This window comes from Serpula lacrymans (genome assembly GCF_000218685.1).
Source record: "Serpula lacrymans var. lacrymans S7.9 unplaced genomic scaffold SERLAscaffold_11, whole genome shotgun sequence".
NCBI lineage: Eukaryota > Fungi > Basidiomycota > Agaricomycetes > Boletales > Serpulaceae > Serpula > Serpula lacrymans.
The window spans coordinates 1241850-1257111 of record NW_006763300.1 but is presented as its reverse complement, the minus strand read 5'-3'; the positions used below and the strand labels follow the sequence as shown (position 1 = coordinate 1257111).

Sequence of the window (15262 nt, the reverse complement as noted above, 5' to 3'; positions counted from 1 at the left end):
TCGAATTTGTCTTGTGTTGGTATCTTTCAGTACTTATCTTTCAAGTTGCTATCGTATGGATAGTGAAGACTATTGGTATTGTACCTAGTGCCCTGAGTAATATAATATACTAGCATAGCTGTGCTTCAATTGGACTAATCTGATAGACAGTACGAGATTCAGTCACGTGAAAGGACTTTGTATCTATACGCCTTCACTTCACGTCGTATTCGGTAGTTCGTATCGTTTGCTTCCTACCGTCTCATACCTTGTGCATTTAGTATCTTGCTATTGGTATGGTCGACCCTCCAAAAGAATTTCATCGTCGACCGATCAAACAAATATGTTTTATTGTAGATAAACACCCTCTCCATGACGATACAGTATATTACAATCTATATATCCATGACTGGGTGAAAGCTGCCTCGAATCTACCGGCGAAAGATGATAATGTCATCAGAGGTTCTCTAGAGAATACAAACAAGCCCGATAAGACTGGCAATGTTACACACGCAGCAACGAGTCTACGCGTGTTTGTTTTGGGTATACACCAGCTCTTCTTACCACCACGGAACCATGTGTTGAATATAACACCCATGCCTTCCGCAGCATGTAGGGAAACACAGCCAACAAGGCCTGCATATAGACCCCAGCTTCTCCAGGGCCACGTATGCAGGGCGAATTTAACGTATTCGTAGTCCAGCTCCGCTGGACCAACAGCCAAAATGGGTGCTGCAGGATCCGAAGGAGATATACGATGCGTAAAGAAGTGGATAGGGACAAAGACCGAGAGTGCTGCATAAGCAGTGACACTCAATATGCTGAGCAGGCTACGTGGTTTTCGCTGTGGGGGCGAAAGGATTCTCTTGGCTATGCCAGACGCGACGTGAATCCCGAGAGGCACCAAAACGAGATATTTCTCTCCGAATGACGTTTGGTAGTACTCTCTACCTAAAAGCTGTAAAGAAAAACACGTAATTAATTGACTGCATCGCGAGAGCAACGACTTTTACGAACCATAACTTGAGATGAAAGGCTTGATCCACCAATGTTCGCTACCATTGGAGCAGATAAATGAATTAAAAGGAATGTGGTTATGAATGGTGCTGAGCCATGCGCAATTCTGGTCAGATATGTGACTGCTTTTGGCTGGCCATTAGGATCATTTGAGGGATTGGAAGCCATTCTTTGACAGCGAAGTCCAAGTTACAACGAAATGTAACAATTCGGCCGGTATCCGGCGTGCCGAATCATTCACTGCAACCGTGCGTTTCGACCTGAGCCTCATGGTACAGGCTGGACTGACTAAATCTCTCGACTATTAGCTGATACTTCTGATCTCAAAGGATTCCCTCAACGTCGCGACAGTCAGCAGAACGTGAGCTATATTGAAAACCAGTATTAACACAGTCAGTACACCCCTATGAATTATACTTATATCGAACACATATTTTTACAATCATCAGGCAATTCGAACAATTACAGTATTTGGTTGAAATCTATCTGGAAGGGATTATCTCCGACCAAGCTATCCTGATAGTGAGGGAATGTGGGTATCATAAAGTCATGAAGTCCCGTCGAATAAGACTGGAGAGCTTGCGCTTGTTCAGTGTCGTAGTAACAGCCAGCAAGGTCGAGAGCTAGCCCCCCTAGGTGAGATATAGACAGGTCGTGTGGGGAAGTCGTGACGGCGGGCTGCGTCTCATCGCCCAACGCTGCCAGTAACGCACTGGAAGAATTTCCTGCTTCATCCACCTCTTGCTTCGCAGGGCTTAAACCTGCGGATGAGGATATGGTGGAACACTGTGATGAACTATGGCTCAGAGCTGGAGTAGCCGCATAGTTAACCGCCTCTAATGGAGAGAGGTAGGTGCTGTTGGGATAATGTGGGACACCAATATCCTAAAGACGTAAAAATTAATGTGTGTTATTTCGAGGTGAGTCAAGAATTCTTACCGTGTTATAATTTACAAAGGGAAATACATCGTACACACACGGTGTATCTTCCAGGTCCGCGGGGGTCGTGGCTGGATATGGATAGGTCAAAGAGGCATCTGAGATGGATTGGTCGTATGCCGCCTGCGACAAGTGATCCAATGAATCCTGAAAGGATGAGTCGACGACCCTGCCTTCTGCTGACTTTGCTCTGCGGAAAGCGTCCCGCGAGAACGTTGGTGTTATGTATTGGTTTGGGAAGCTGTCACGTATGGGAACTGAAGATGGACGACGCTGAACCACTTCCGATTCCGTAGCCGGCTCGTTCGCCTGCTGTGAAGATGAACGAGTCTGTGGACACTCCGAAGATTCGCTCTCGCTGCATCCCCATTGGCGCATACTTTCTTCAAGCTGTGGCCCAGTCTGACCCTGCATGACTAGCGTAGCCACTTGCGAACAACGATCCTCAGTGCGTTCGACGGAGCTTTCATTACTTTGGGGTCCGTAGCACCTCTGCCTAGACTTGGAGAGATTCTGGCGTCTCATCGGCCGAAAGCGATAATTGGGGTGCCGTCGTGCGTGCTCCTCCCTCTCCTGATCCGCTAGCTCCTTGTACCGAGTCTTCTGGCTCGCGGTCAGAAGCTTCCATGCCTCAGCCGCACGTTTAGAAAGCGTTTTGGCGGTTGGGGATCTGGATTCAGAGTCCTCATCCTGTTTCACATCCTGGTTCGATTGCTGATGGTCGCGCGAATACTCGCAACGAAAGATGATGAAGGCGTTTCGGGGACGTGGAACCCAGGCGGGATCGCGAGTTCTGTTTCTCTGTGCACGACGATCCGACGAAGGGGCCATGGGATACGACGGTGAGAATGATGATGGTGAACAGTAGGACGGAATGCTTGAGAGAGAAGGGGGTGTGTCTAAAAGACGTGAATGATGGCAGCGAGGCGTTGGCGGATAAAAGGGTGTGGAGGATGGACGGTCAGTGGCATCGCACGGTTTGAGTGGCTCAAAGGGGGGAACGAGATAGATGTTCTCAGGGAGGTAGATGTCCTCGTCGTCGTTTCCGGAAGGGGACCACCCCCTGATGGTGAATTCCATTGAATAGCGTCGAGCTAATGGGAGGGGAGAAAATAGAAGAGCTAAATGAAAAGGAAACGCTGGTGAGGCCTATAAGAACTATTTGGGTGTTTTCAGGGCGGGGTGTTGACTTTTTTAGATGTGATACGGGACCGGTATTCATTCTCGCTTAGTGACGCCTGGCAAAGTATATGTATAGGCGTCGTAGGAGCTCAGGCCTTCTCCGAGGCTGACCAAGGCGGCCAGTCCAGCAACTTGGCCAAGTGCGTCCGTGTGACATAGATCTCATTCCATAAATCTGACGTTGATTTCGATCATGATCGGATGTCACTAAGGTCCCCTTACGGTAACTGTCCACTTCATACGAACAATTATGGGGTTTATCATTGTTATCCCAGCCAGCTTGGCCAAGTGCTACGGTTGCCTCCATTATACTCCATCGATGCAGTTCCGGTGTCTGAAAGCAATGTGTCTGTTTTCTGCCCACTGGTTCAGCCTCTGGTCACACAAAGGGGACAGTATCTATCCCATTGTCTGAGCGACTTCACGTACCTGACAGTCCGGCTGATAGGATGAGTCCAGATCTAGCCAGATATGATGTAGTATCCGATTCGGAGGAGGTGCAGTGTGCTGCTATCTGGGCCTTTGTGCAGGCCGTTACCCCTCGTCGATTCAACTATTCCCAAGATAGGAAACGTCAAGTATCATAACTGCATCACAACAGTTTCAAGCTATGCTGTGCAAACAAAAAGCCAAGTCCCAGGCTTATTGCAAATAGTGATCGACCAATAGTGGGAGCTACGAACGATTGACGTCGTAGGTGTTGCAGACCGTGGTGTACCGTGTAGACCCTACATCCAACATGAAATTCCCTCCATAATAATGGCCGCCGATAATGGTGTGGTCGTGCCATCACGTAGAATCAAAAATTACCGCAGCCCACCGCTTAGAATAGACTCGTGATGAGCAAGAAGGAAGCACTCCCGCGAGACTCTGCCGGCATCACATCATCAATGATGATAGATCTGATAGCTTCTCTTAGAGGCAGCTATTCCCCGCCGAGATGGAGTCTTCAGGCTTTTGACAATGCAAGAATATCGGTAATTAATTCCACAACTTGACGTGCCTGTTATGGGGTGACGTTTAATTTTTCGGATCAGTGGAACGCTAAATTGAGAGTGACCAAGCTGCACCGTAACGCTACCGTGACCTCTGCATCATTTCGATTCGGAATGAGAATTGAGGAGATAAGCCCGCACAAACGTTCGAGCATCATATTGGTTGAACTGGATTACAGAGGGTCTCGTTATGAGTGCTGTATGGCATTCTTCGACTTGTACATTTTACCGGTATCAGCATTTACCGGAACGATGTCCAGAATATCGATCCCAGACCTTCAGAATGCATCGGACAGCTATCACTCTGTTACGGCGTAACGGTCCTTGACGTCGATACGGTCCCGGATGCAGTAGACTTTCGTATGCCAGATACGGCCGTTGTGAGACAATGGAGCGCAGGGACAACTCTGGACCCTAGCAGAGGACCTCTTTGTTCATGAAACGCGGGGCCCGGTATCAAGGATTAGTTGTTTGGATGTAGTAAGAGAGAAATTCGATTTAGCACGAACGAGCGCGGCGAATGGGATTGAGCGCCTTATCATCACCGCCAGTATCAGGGCCATAAACGATACTTTGCACTTGAGCGATAGCATGGTAGTTAGCTTGAACACCGCCGGAAGTCCGAGGTAGTGGCTGAATGAATGTAAGACACATGCTTGTCGAGCCAAGCGCGGGTCGGACCTCATGTATGTGCCAATGCTCTAGGGGTGGAGTGCTACACTATGTTGTCGAGAGTGAAGGAAAGCTGGATAGCACTCCGCGTCGTCGAGGGGGCCCCGCCGGTGTCTAAACTCACACTGCTGTCATCGCGAACCCCGAGTAGTTCGAGGGAGAACGATTGAAAGAAAATTTTTCTAGCGTGAATGTCGAGGTCTAATCTTGTCAACATCGAACCAACAACACATTGCAACGACCCATTTGCCGAATGCTGTGTGAGTGCCTGACTTGCATTGATCGAACAAAACTTCAGATAGGAGGCAGCTGCAAATCAGGTGCCCCCCTCAGCAGATGCTTGGAAATTTGAGATGAGGCAATGGCTTTCCATATCTTTTCCGCCGACAGGAAAGAATGGACATTGACTGTGCTCTCGCACATGGTGGCAGAAACTCTAAAGACGCGCCAATGCACCCGCGAATCAGACAAAGCAAGTAAACAATTAATAATCATCACCCTAAACTCTATGAAAATTAGCGAACGAGACTGACGGTCAAACAGACGTTGAGGCTCTTTCGTGCACTGTAGCTTGGGTCTTGGGACACCAGAAATTGGCCAAAGTCGAGGACCTAGTGAGACTGCCATATACTAGTCGGTCTTCGTTTTCCCCCTTTCAGCAATCGACGGTCTCTGTAACCTTAGCCCTTTCAACTTGATAATTCTATTTAGTTCATCTGATTATTGAATCAGACAAACTTGGTAGAATCGGCTATTAAGAATTAAACCGGTCCGGTAAAAAGATACCAGGCATATCTTCATTAACTAATTAGATGGTTCTCCATCCATTGACCACGCTAGCAAGCGTGCGCCGGGACTAACATGAGCGTAGCATGACAATAGTATCTTCTCGAGCGGAGGCCGAAGTCAAGCGCGTCGATAGCAGCCGATTCTATCGCCAGACGCTATCTGACTATTCGTTTGTGGTGGTAGATCGTGACAATGTAGATCTCCTCACGAAAGAGGACTACTGCGGCGGGACATCCACGATGGAACAGTGATGTAGTATTATTGAACATGTCCTTTGATACGGACTGGAGTAAGCAGCCAGAAACCGTTGACGTATCGGTGGAGAATGGATGTCCAGATGTCGATTTGTGTACCAGGCAAACTAACCATGAAGGTGTGAATGTAGTGAGCATATTGAACAGAAAGGTATACTCCAATATCCATTGCAAATAGGACCGGGAATATTCGACTTCCGGTAACTATATAGAGACCGAGACTGGCGTCTGTAGGATCGGCCAGGGCAAGCTTTCATTGATGTTTAATTCGAGCTGAGAACCGGGAATGGTTAACTTCCGGAAACTAGAGTCTGATGTGGAAACCTAGACTGATGAATGTAGGATAGGTAGGGCAAGTTTTCGATGATATTTAGTTTTTCGATGATATTTAGTTCGCGTTGTGGGGCCAGGAACAGTTGACTTCCGGTGACTGGAGTCTCTGATACGGAGATCTAGACTGAGTACTATAGGATAGGTTGGGCAAGCTTTCGATGATATTTAGTTCGCACTGTAGACGTCATGCTACTTCCTCGGCCCCAAGGTCAGAACAGAAGTAAACGCTAGCATATGACGTGAATAGGACCGGTAACCGGTGAACTATGCGAAAAGCTTACAAGCAAATGAAGCTTTCAGAAGAAGTATCAGACTTGCGAAAGACCATCATATTCCATTGCAGGCAGTCAAATAGGCCGTCAAATAAAACGCCAAGCAGGCTGAAGATATTCAAAAGCTCTTCGAAGCAAAGGAACCACGTGGAACGTTTATACAAATTTATTGCGATTCATTGTATCTGCAGAGTCTGAGAGAAGTGTACCTATTAGCTGAGATATACTTTCAGGGGGTGTATACACACCGCGAAGATAAATTCAATAGTGCTGGATTTGGTCATGGTGAATAGCACTCCGGTTACGCATTCAGTCTGAATACTCGATCGTAACGCCTAGAATCTGCCTAGTAAAGTTATAGATCCATATATGCTGTAAAAACTTCTCTAGTATCTCAAATATCCTGGGTCTGATGCTGAGTAGTAAGTAAATCGCTATAACAACTGAATGCACACACAGAGGAGAATCTTCTTGGCCCAAGCTCCGGCAGTTCGTTAACTCTAGACTTATCGCAAAGGCAGAGTGGTCCAAGTCTTGGATTTCTAGGCCATACACAAAACATAACAAAGTGAAATCTTTAATATCTCCTAGTGCCTTGGTCCATGTTTACCTATACGCTAAAGGAGATAAAAGATTAATGGGTAATGGATAAGAGATGCGATTAGATAATCCACACAATAATGCTCGCGGCCAGATGCCTCTACAGAATGGTGCAATTGCAAGATGAAAGCCAGCTCGAAGCTGTAGGAACGATGATCCACGATGAGCAGAGAGGAGCAAAGCGTGGGAAGCGTACCTTCCTTATGTGGAAGGAAGGTATTTGGCCCCGGCGCCATGCGTTTACGTTGCGGCAGTGGGCATACCATCCGCCTCGCCGCCACAGACAGAGTCGGGCTTGGTGAGACAGTCTCACTCCCACCAAATTCAACATATAAACTCCTGTTAATTATCTCTTCAAGACATATAGGCAGTGTAAAGCCTGTGGGTCCCTCAAACTTCTCGCTTGGCCGTCAAGGTTCGTCCCTCGCACCCCTGTGATCTCTTTTTGCCATCCAATTTATGTTCGCCTTTGCGCCCACTATAGTCACATTTTGATCATCACAGCTTTTTAATAACGACCCCCCCCCTAAATTGCAGCATGCCCCCATTTCTACATATTCTCATCTGGGAACCCGCCAGACCAAACGTTGAAGCGCCTGTACATGTCAGGCGGGAAGTTCCCAAGCTCGACGGTTCGCAGGGCGGTGAGTTCAATCCATGCGTATCACACACGCTCTATATCTCCTCATTTATATTTATGAATTGATAGGATTCATTGCACTTGTCGTCGCACTTAGTATCATTATCGTCATTTCTTGTACTGCTGTATTCTTTCTTCTACGCAACCACGAACCCACAGAACAAGAACGTACTATCCGCCGGGAGCGTAGCCATCGCTATAGAGAAGAACCAGAATTCTCAACTACTGTACCTCTCAGAGAGAAAATTGGTAACATGTTCAGTTTCTGGAATAAAAAAGGCGTTGGAAGGGGACTGTACTCAAGACGACCCACAGGCCGCGGTTGGGTCCAAACTGGTTCAGGCGATGAGTGGGAACCAGAGTCGGATCACGAAGATGATGCGGAAATAGCGCCTTATCCTGGTCGAAGAACACACCATTTTGGAAACGATGACAGCAGTCCCTCTTCAGATCACAGGATGGTAGACTCCCCCTTCCGATCCCCGCCTTCAGATTCGGGTTTACATCCATACATAACGGGATCTTACGTCGACCCGTTCTCAAAGGAATCGCCACGCCCTAATTTCTCCCCAACAGAGTCGGATATCGATCGCTCTCGTTCACCCGCCCTTTCCTCGCCCGGTTCATTGTCTGCCAGCCACGTGACCTCTGCCGTACTTCACGAATCTAGTTTAGAGGATGGCATCCATCACAACCAGCGTCAGTTTACTGCCCAGTCTGGCACATCGGTTCGAACTTTCGAGGGTGGTACCAAATTCATTGAGTCGTTGTAGGTCATGAGTTCGAGGGTTTCTTATCTCTCTATTTTTTTCTTCAGTGGCGTCGTTTATTGTATAGCGAGATTGTACAGGAGACCCCAGGACTTTTGTTTCGAAGCGTCGGTTGTTGCATGTATTGTTAGTATGTATGACTGTAACGTAACTTGGTCGTTGTAAGTCCACTATCTTAGCATTCCCAAACCTCTTACAGCAAAATTTTCGGTGACGGCAGTAAGCTCTAGCACGTACTACCAGTCAAGGTAGTTGGTGGCAAAATGTATCCAATCAGAGACTAGGAATATAGCGCTGATACGCCGCATTTTTGCTGCTTGCGCCTCCGGTACGTTCCGGTTTGTAAGTGATAGTAATGTAGGGACTATCATTGGCATTTCGTACGGTATTATAGTGATACATCATGTTATAGTACATAAAACGCCACAGGAGTCAATACTAATACAAGTTGGTGAAAGTTCTTCCACGCCTGAATCATACAACCATTCTCATTACGCCACTTCGTCTACTTTGCTCGTCGTCAAAGGTGTTGTAGCGGTGATTTACCATACTCCATTCGATATTACCAACCGACCAGTCGATCAATCCGTCGACGTAGTCCTGCACTTGCCGATCCATCTCCTCGCCAAAGGACGGAAGCATGCTCCTGTACTTGTGGAAACGGGCCACAGCACTCTGGAATATCTTACCAGCATGATCGATGCTTCCTTGCGCATCCAGGTGTTTCGTCTCTGGATCTTTCACGATGACGGTGATTATATTATTCAGAGCCCCATTGTCTCCGACTTCTTTCTTATAAGAATATATATCCTGCGCAGGAGGGACTGTTAGCATTGGTAATGATCCGATAACACGTTGCATACATTAGCGATGTAGATTGTATCCAAGATAGCATCTTCTATCTCCTCGAGTATAGGGTGTTTCAATACATGATCGGGAATGTACAAATGTCTGGTTGAGCGCATCAGCACCAGACACGGCTTCACGCCAATAGTATGTCGGCGAATGATCATGTACGCGTCGACAGAACGGGTGTGGTCGACATCTGCAGCGCTTTCGCGGTCGATTGCTTCTTGAATAACGTTTTTCGCGAAGTCGGCATTAGTGTCAATGAATTGAGGACGATGAAAAGGTGACACGGCGTCATTCAACCTCGTCGATAATCTAGGCGAAAGTTATTTAGCTCGTTTATACAAAGCAGCATTATCTACTTACTCGACGATCAGGTCCATCATTTGGTGAGGGAACTTCTCTCCATCAGCAGGGTTTTCGAGCACTTGCATCCAGATTCGGGAGGCTTTTTGTGCGACTTCGCTCGACTCGGTATCACTTTAAAAGCATTTAACGCAGTGAGAGAGTGATAAACAGATACATGGAAAAGATTCACGTCATTTCTTCCAGGACAAAAGAAAGACTCATGTAGTCCAGGATAAAACCGATATCTTCGGCGCTGGTGTAAGGCCACGCTAGTGAGGCCAATAGGGGCATTTCTGCGTTACGGAAAGCCTTGATTGATGCGATTCATATGTCGGGGAAGAGTATCGGATGAAAGGAGACGACCAAAATGAATGTCAGTAAAGTGAAATATTTGAAAATGACGATAAGACGACTAACGGCTTGGGCATAAGATCCAAAGACCTTGCAATTCTTTACCCATTCCACATACCTAGCGTCTGCTTCTGCGAAATGTGGGCTGATGGTCTTCCCAGTCTTCCTTGGGAGCATAGAAAGAAGATCCGGGAGCTGATAGTATACTGTAGACATAGTAGAACACCTTTAGCTGAAGGGAGAGGGGGGAAGGCGACTGCAATTAAAAGAGAATGCATGGAGTGCCTTATAAGCACTTCCTGTAAATGACTGGCGTCTACCATGGCACCATCCTAAAACATATCAAGGTTAAGTTCAGGATTTTTCAGGCCTTCGCTTAAAACCCCCCAAGTTTCAACAGGTTAGACGGTATTATGTAGTTGAAGAATGAAAGTCACGACCTACAAACATGGGTACATGAGGCAGTTTTATCTTCTTTCCATTTTCGTTGTGATCGGAGCTGACAGATTATGTTATTAGATGCGGTACAACCTTTCGTAGGATCAGTTTCAGTTTGAAATTAGCACTCACGCTGAGCGCTGGATATACCACACTTCCTTTTGGTAATACAGCCTTTCAATACTGGGATTAGTCAATAACCTGCGCGATATGCCTTGTGGCACGCACCATATCACCCATCCCTTCCAGTTTTTCCTCTCCTGCCCATTGCTAGGATATCGATAAACGAAGTGGCGATCAGGAGTATACTTACGAGATAGTTTACTGCTGTCAACACCGTGTAAAACGGTTCAGAGGATTCCTTCGATCTGAAGGTTCCAGCGTGCCGGACCCCGAAAATTTGAGATATCTTACACGTATTCTCCCTCGTGTTGCTGTTGTGTCCCGTCTTCGCGACGCTTCGACAGCAGGAAGTAAACGACACAGAATTTTTGACTAGTAGAATGTTTGCTCAGCTGAACGAACAGACAAATGAAGACATGGATGTACCAGCATTCATTATGTTCAGCATATTCTCACCAATGCTTCATTCGAGTTCGTGATACCATGTTCTTCGGAACCACGCCGGGCGGAAATAGAAAACCAAACCACTGGATAAACATAGCAACTCCGCAAAACATTGAACCTCATCAAGGTACTAGCAAACTTACTACCTGTAGCCGATACATGAGGCCCAGTCCCGAATAAGGTGAACAAAACAGCTGATATGATAACCAGCTGCCTGCCTTCTCCGCCTGAACTGTCGTGAAATGGAAATAGGATCATTCGAATTATTTGAGGTTTTTGTAGTCCCGGCTTCCACAACATCCAGGTTCAGGTACATGTGACTTCAGGCAACTGGCTAACCAGTCATTCGCTTGCAGACTTGATTTGATCTACACCAGAGAGTATTTGCTGTATATCTTCTGCAGTATTACGGAGAGGGAATGCTGCATTGTCCATCAGCTACACGAAGGGTCCGCAATGGTATGGAATACAACCGGTGTTCTAAAAGCAGACAATATAATCTTTCTTTGCACGATCGAGCTAGACTTGACATCCTGTGAACATTATTTGGAATTGAACAATCAACTCCGGAGTTAGGGGTGTACGGGATTCGGTGAAGCATGCGATGTGCGATGACGATAAGCAGCCCTTGGCAAACGCTGATACAATGCATCACGAGATTGAGCGGCAGCGAAAGGCAAGATATCATGCCTGTAAGTAGAACACAACGTGAGAGATCTTGCACATGTCGCAGCCGTACTTGACGGACAGCTGATTCTACTAAGTAGTGGTCACGAGTTGGTGCCTTATAGAACATGGTAAGCTCGATAATACCAATGATGATGATGACGATGGAAAAATAATAAGCCAGCCTTCATCTTGCCTACTATGTAGCAACATGCCGTAAACGCATTAACGCTTCACATCATATCTCGGCTGGCCAAAATTACTCACTGATATACAAGGATAGTTAGGAGTTTTCAACGCTCTGACAGAAGTTGGCCTAAACCTGCATTGTCGGGGAGGGTGCTATGTCTGGCGTGCGCGTGACTAAGACCTTTCTGATACTTTCTGATGTGCTGAGACGCGTAAAATTGCACCGTTATCTAGAATCTGATTCAAGAACTTGCAAATAACTCACCCCCACAAAAAGACAATATAAAAGACCGGTAATATGAAAAGTCCAACGGAATTTCCCAGTATTTCGTAAGATAATCGTCGAAGAGATAATGCAAGGTGTTACCATACCAGGCAGTGTAATTGATGGCCGAAATGAAAATACGAACAAAAGGCCGGTTGTGACTTCTTCAACGCGCTAGAGAGCACGAAGTACTTCCCAGGAGGAAAGATGGCTGGTTTTCGGGGGCTTGATACGCCACAGGGACTTGCCTCATGATGGAATATTGTTAAATTCCGAAGGAGAAAAAGTTCTTGAGCAGTTTGCAGCACGGCAAAATGAGCAGAAAAGTGACCGATTGCTACACAAACACGTTGTGTCGGAAATCTAGAATCCTCAGGGCACAAAAACTAACGCTCCAACTCAGGTCAATTTTCAAGATCGTAATACGGCTAGGTAACTTCACTTACCAGTTGCATTGACCAAAATGGCCAAGCACACTATTGTACTGGACAACGCGATACGCAATAGAGCATCATCAGCGACAGACTGTGGAAAAAAGAAGACAAGTGTAAGACCGAAAGATGTAATCGCCTATGTAATACAAAAATTTCACGGCGGTCTTCCTCAGAGTCTCGGACGATATGGGCAAGTCAGCATTCCTATGTCACGAAAAGTGATCTGGCTGCGAATTGACCGAAAATGCAGGATTCGACTTTTTGGTCTCTTTCAGCTTTACAAAGTAGATCAATGAGTAGGATGCAGAAAACCATGGTGGAACTAGCTGAGGTGGAGCAGTAGCAGCTATACATTGAGGATATGCCACACTGGCGCACCCATCATCCGAACAAAGCGTCAATGCATGCATATAACGAAATAGCACTACGCACACGGTCTATGCTCGCCATCGGGTTCGCGATGGCGGCTTACACTAATAGGAGATCTCAACGATTTCGGTCAGCCCTTTGCTTCTTGAAACGTGCTTGATCCATAGCTCTTCACGATCCTCACTCCCAGCGAAATTGACGTCGCAAGCATTATAGAGGCTCGTGGTAGTCGTGCAACATTGGACTTGTCCATTCGTGGGTTCATTTGTGAAGTAGATCTGCTCCGAATTCACCATGGTCGTGCAGGTCAAAGCGACTAGTAGATATGGTGACGAGTAGGTAAAAGGATGGAATTTGTTCGTATTTGTCGACATCCTATACCGAAAATAGCAAGTATCGTAGAACGTGTTTTGGTTCTTTGGGACCCTGGCTCACTCACAACGCAACTTTCCCAGTTGCGTTGTGAGTGAGACAACATAAACGAAACCTGAATCTTATGGGAGGCCTTATACAGCCATACACCTAAAATAGTGTAACGTCCTGTCATGTCAAATGTCATGTAATTCTTACAATTTTCTCACAATAGATTATAACGTTGTAAAATGGAAACGCAAGAAATTCACGATTCCCTGTTTGACCACCTTGGAGTACAACGGAAAATTGTGGAGTTCGATATGTACAATAGCAATAAAAAAGATCGAGCCATCAAGACCCAAACACCATCCTTTCCCCGCAAGTTCTGGTAAGTATCCCCCTTGATCCCAGCAACACGATACAATCGTGTGTTCGATTAAAGAGAGTATCACGGAATTCTTCGTACCTCGCATGGTAAAGCACCCGACCAAACCATGACATCGACTAAGCGGTGTGTACTGACCCAGTGATATATGAGACAAAAGAGCATTGGCGACTAGCGTAACCTCATAAATCTGTGAAAAAAAAATTGAAAAGATGAAAAGCGTGACCATGCAGATGCGAGTTGTGGTGTTGCGTGTTCAGTGAGTGTATGTGTCGTGTGGGACGTTGTGTCCAATGAGTGATGTGAATGCTGATCCTGACATGACGGAGTAAGATGATAGTCTAAAGCAACTCAGTAATAGCCACTGAAAAGTCAGAGAAGTAAGTGCTCTGATCCTTGGGAGATGCATAGTCTGCTTCGGAACCTGCAACAAATGAGAAAGACGGGGAAGAACATGATTCACATGACTGAAAAGAAACAACCAAGACATACCACCGAAGAACGTCTGCATCTGAATTCCTCGTATCTTTCCTTCCTCGCTATTTCTCAAAATAAGGCCTCCAACATTGATGACGCTCTGTCCACCAACGTAAAGCTCCAATTCACCGTTTGCTTGGCCAACATCATTCAACCTGACGCGCTGGCTCACAGTGGTCCACTGGCCAGCGGCGAAAGTGAAAGCACCGCGACCAACAGAGGCACCATACGTTGGGTTGCAGATTGATTTAGGCGCAATGTTACAGACGGCTTGGTTTGCAGCAAATTCGGGATCGGTATATGGTGGTAGGTAGGTATAAAGCTCGCCAGCTCCATTTTCGCGCCACATGAGGCGAGCCGAAAAGCAAGCAGCGTCTCTGCTACCACCAGAACATCCAACGGAACCATCATAGGAGTTTCCACCGACTTGTGATGGCAATTATCAGTCAAGTTTAAGAGATGTCATATTATGATATTGCAAAACTCACAAAGACCGGGTAGCTTACCACCTTTTTGCCATCCGAAACCGTCTTCGAACATGACGGAGTATCCAAACGTGGCTTCTTTGGCAGTCGTCAAGTCTACGTTGTCCGGCCCTGGGGCGTAGAATGACAGACCACCCTTAGGCTCGCGAGTAAGGGTGTAAGAGCCCTCTGGGTAGAAAGCCTTCAAGGCCAGCTTGCCATCAGGAGCGTTGGTATAATCAATGGGGAGCTCCGAGAGAATATGATTGGGGTTGAGAGTGGTGTCCGAGAGAGGAAGGGCAACATTCACGTCGGGAACAGTGGTCCAACCCGAGTTTCCTGTCTTTTGCTGAACAGGGAAGACTGCATCAAGGATCATGGCTACCGACGAAGGTGCACCAGACCCAGAACCAGTTTGAGAGGACTGGGCTGATGACGATGTAGAAGTAGAGGTTGGTGTGGCCGACTCGGATTGAAAACTGGACTGGGAGAGCACCGAACCCGAAGAAGGAAAAGCAGACACGGAAATAGATTCAGGGCTGACCGTAGACGTCGAGCTCACGATAAACGTTGGTGTAGACGACACCAGCCCCGCGGCCACATTGTTTGAAGGAGGGTGGTGTGCGCAAGCCCTATGTATGTGGCTATGACGCATCGGGAGGGC

General features: G+C 46.8%; 8 protein-coding genes across 8 annotated transcripts; 3 read left to right on the top strand and 5 right to left on the bottom strand.

The window, feature by feature from the left end:
- Positions 1 to 307: 307 nt before the first annotated feature.
- SERLADRAFT_357594 (uncharacterized protein) lies at positions 308 to 1182 on the bottom strand (the record flags this gene model as incomplete). The annotated part of the gene is made up of 2 exons (XM_007321568.1): positions 308 to 937; positions 997 to 1182. The coding sequence occupies 2 exons, from the start codon at positions 1162 to 1164 to the stop codon at positions 368 to 370; spliced, it is 738 nt and encodes a 245-aa protein (XP_007321630.1).
- Positions 1183 to 1458: 276 nt separating this feature from the next.
- Positions 1459 to 2766, bottom strand: SERLADRAFT_397322 (uncharacterized protein; the record flags this gene model as incomplete). Its single annotated transcript, XM_007321567.1, has 2 exons — positions 1459 to 1881; positions 1936 to 2766. 2 exons carry the CDS (start codon positions 2764 to 2766, stop codon positions 1459 to 1461), a joined length of 1254 nt encoding a protein of 417 aa, XP_007321629.1.
- An 84-nt stretch (positions 2767 to 2850) lies between these two features.
- SERLADRAFT_397321 (uncharacterized protein) lies at positions 2851 to 3018 on the top strand (the record flags this gene model as incomplete). The annotated part of the gene is made up of 1 exon (XM_007321566.1): positions 2851 to 3018. The coding sequence occupies one exon, from the start codon at positions 2851 to 2853 to the stop codon at positions 3016 to 3018; it is 168 nt and encodes a 55-aa protein (XP_007321628.1).
- A 2542-nt stretch (positions 3019 to 5560) lies between these two features.
- Positions 5561 to 6055, top strand: SERLADRAFT_474810 (uncharacterized protein; the record flags this gene model as incomplete). Its single annotated transcript, XM_007321565.1, has 1 exon — positions 5561 to 6055. One exon carries the CDS (start codon positions 5657 to 5659, stop codon positions 5822 to 5824), a length of 168 nt encoding a protein of 55 aa, XP_007321627.1.
- Positions 6056 to 7286: 1231 nt separating this feature from the next.
- SERLADRAFT_474806 (uncharacterized protein) lies at positions 7287 to 8641 on the top strand (the record flags this gene model as incomplete). The annotated part of the gene is given in 5 exon segments (XM_007321564.1): positions 7287 to 7330; positions 7392 to 7447; positions 7517 to 7676; positions 7742 to 8545; positions 8561 to 8641. The coding sequence occupies 2 exon segments, from the start codon at positions 7571 to 7573 to the stop codon at positions 8443 to 8445; spliced, it is 810 nt and encodes a 269-aa protein (XP_007321626.1).
- A 173-nt stretch (positions 8642 to 8814) lies between these two features.
- Positions 8815 to 9771, bottom strand: cyc9 (putative terpene cyclase; the record flags this gene model as incomplete). Its single annotated transcript, XM_007321563.1, has 3 exons — positions 8815 to 9252; positions 9306 to 9606; positions 9658 to 9771. 3 exons carry the CDS (start codon positions 9723 to 9725, stop codon positions 8917 to 8919), a joined length of 705 nt encoding a protein of 234 aa, XP_007321625.1.
- A 54-nt stretch (positions 9772 to 9825) lies between these two features.
- Positions 9826 to 10206, bottom strand: SERLADRAFT_372484 (uncharacterized protein; the record flags this gene model as incomplete). Its single annotated transcript, XM_007321562.1, has 2 exons — positions 9826 to 9948; positions 10057 to 10206. The coding sequence occupies 2 exons, from the start codon at positions 10204 to 10206 to the stop codon at positions 9826 to 9828; spliced, it is 273 nt and encodes a 90-aa protein (XP_007321624.1).
- Positions 10207 to 13998: 3792 nt separating this feature from the next.
- SERLADRAFT_350830 (polysaccharide lyase family 14 protein) lies at positions 13999 to 15253 on the bottom strand (the record flags this gene model as incomplete). The annotated part of the gene is made up of 3 exons (XM_007321561.1): positions 13999 to 14081; positions 14150 to 14560; positions 14623 to 15253. 3 exons carry the CDS (start codon positions 15251 to 15253, stop codon positions 13999 to 14001), a joined length of 1125 nt encoding a protein of 374 aa, XP_007321623.1.
- Between the last annotated feature and the right edge of the window lie 9 nt (positions 15254 to 15262).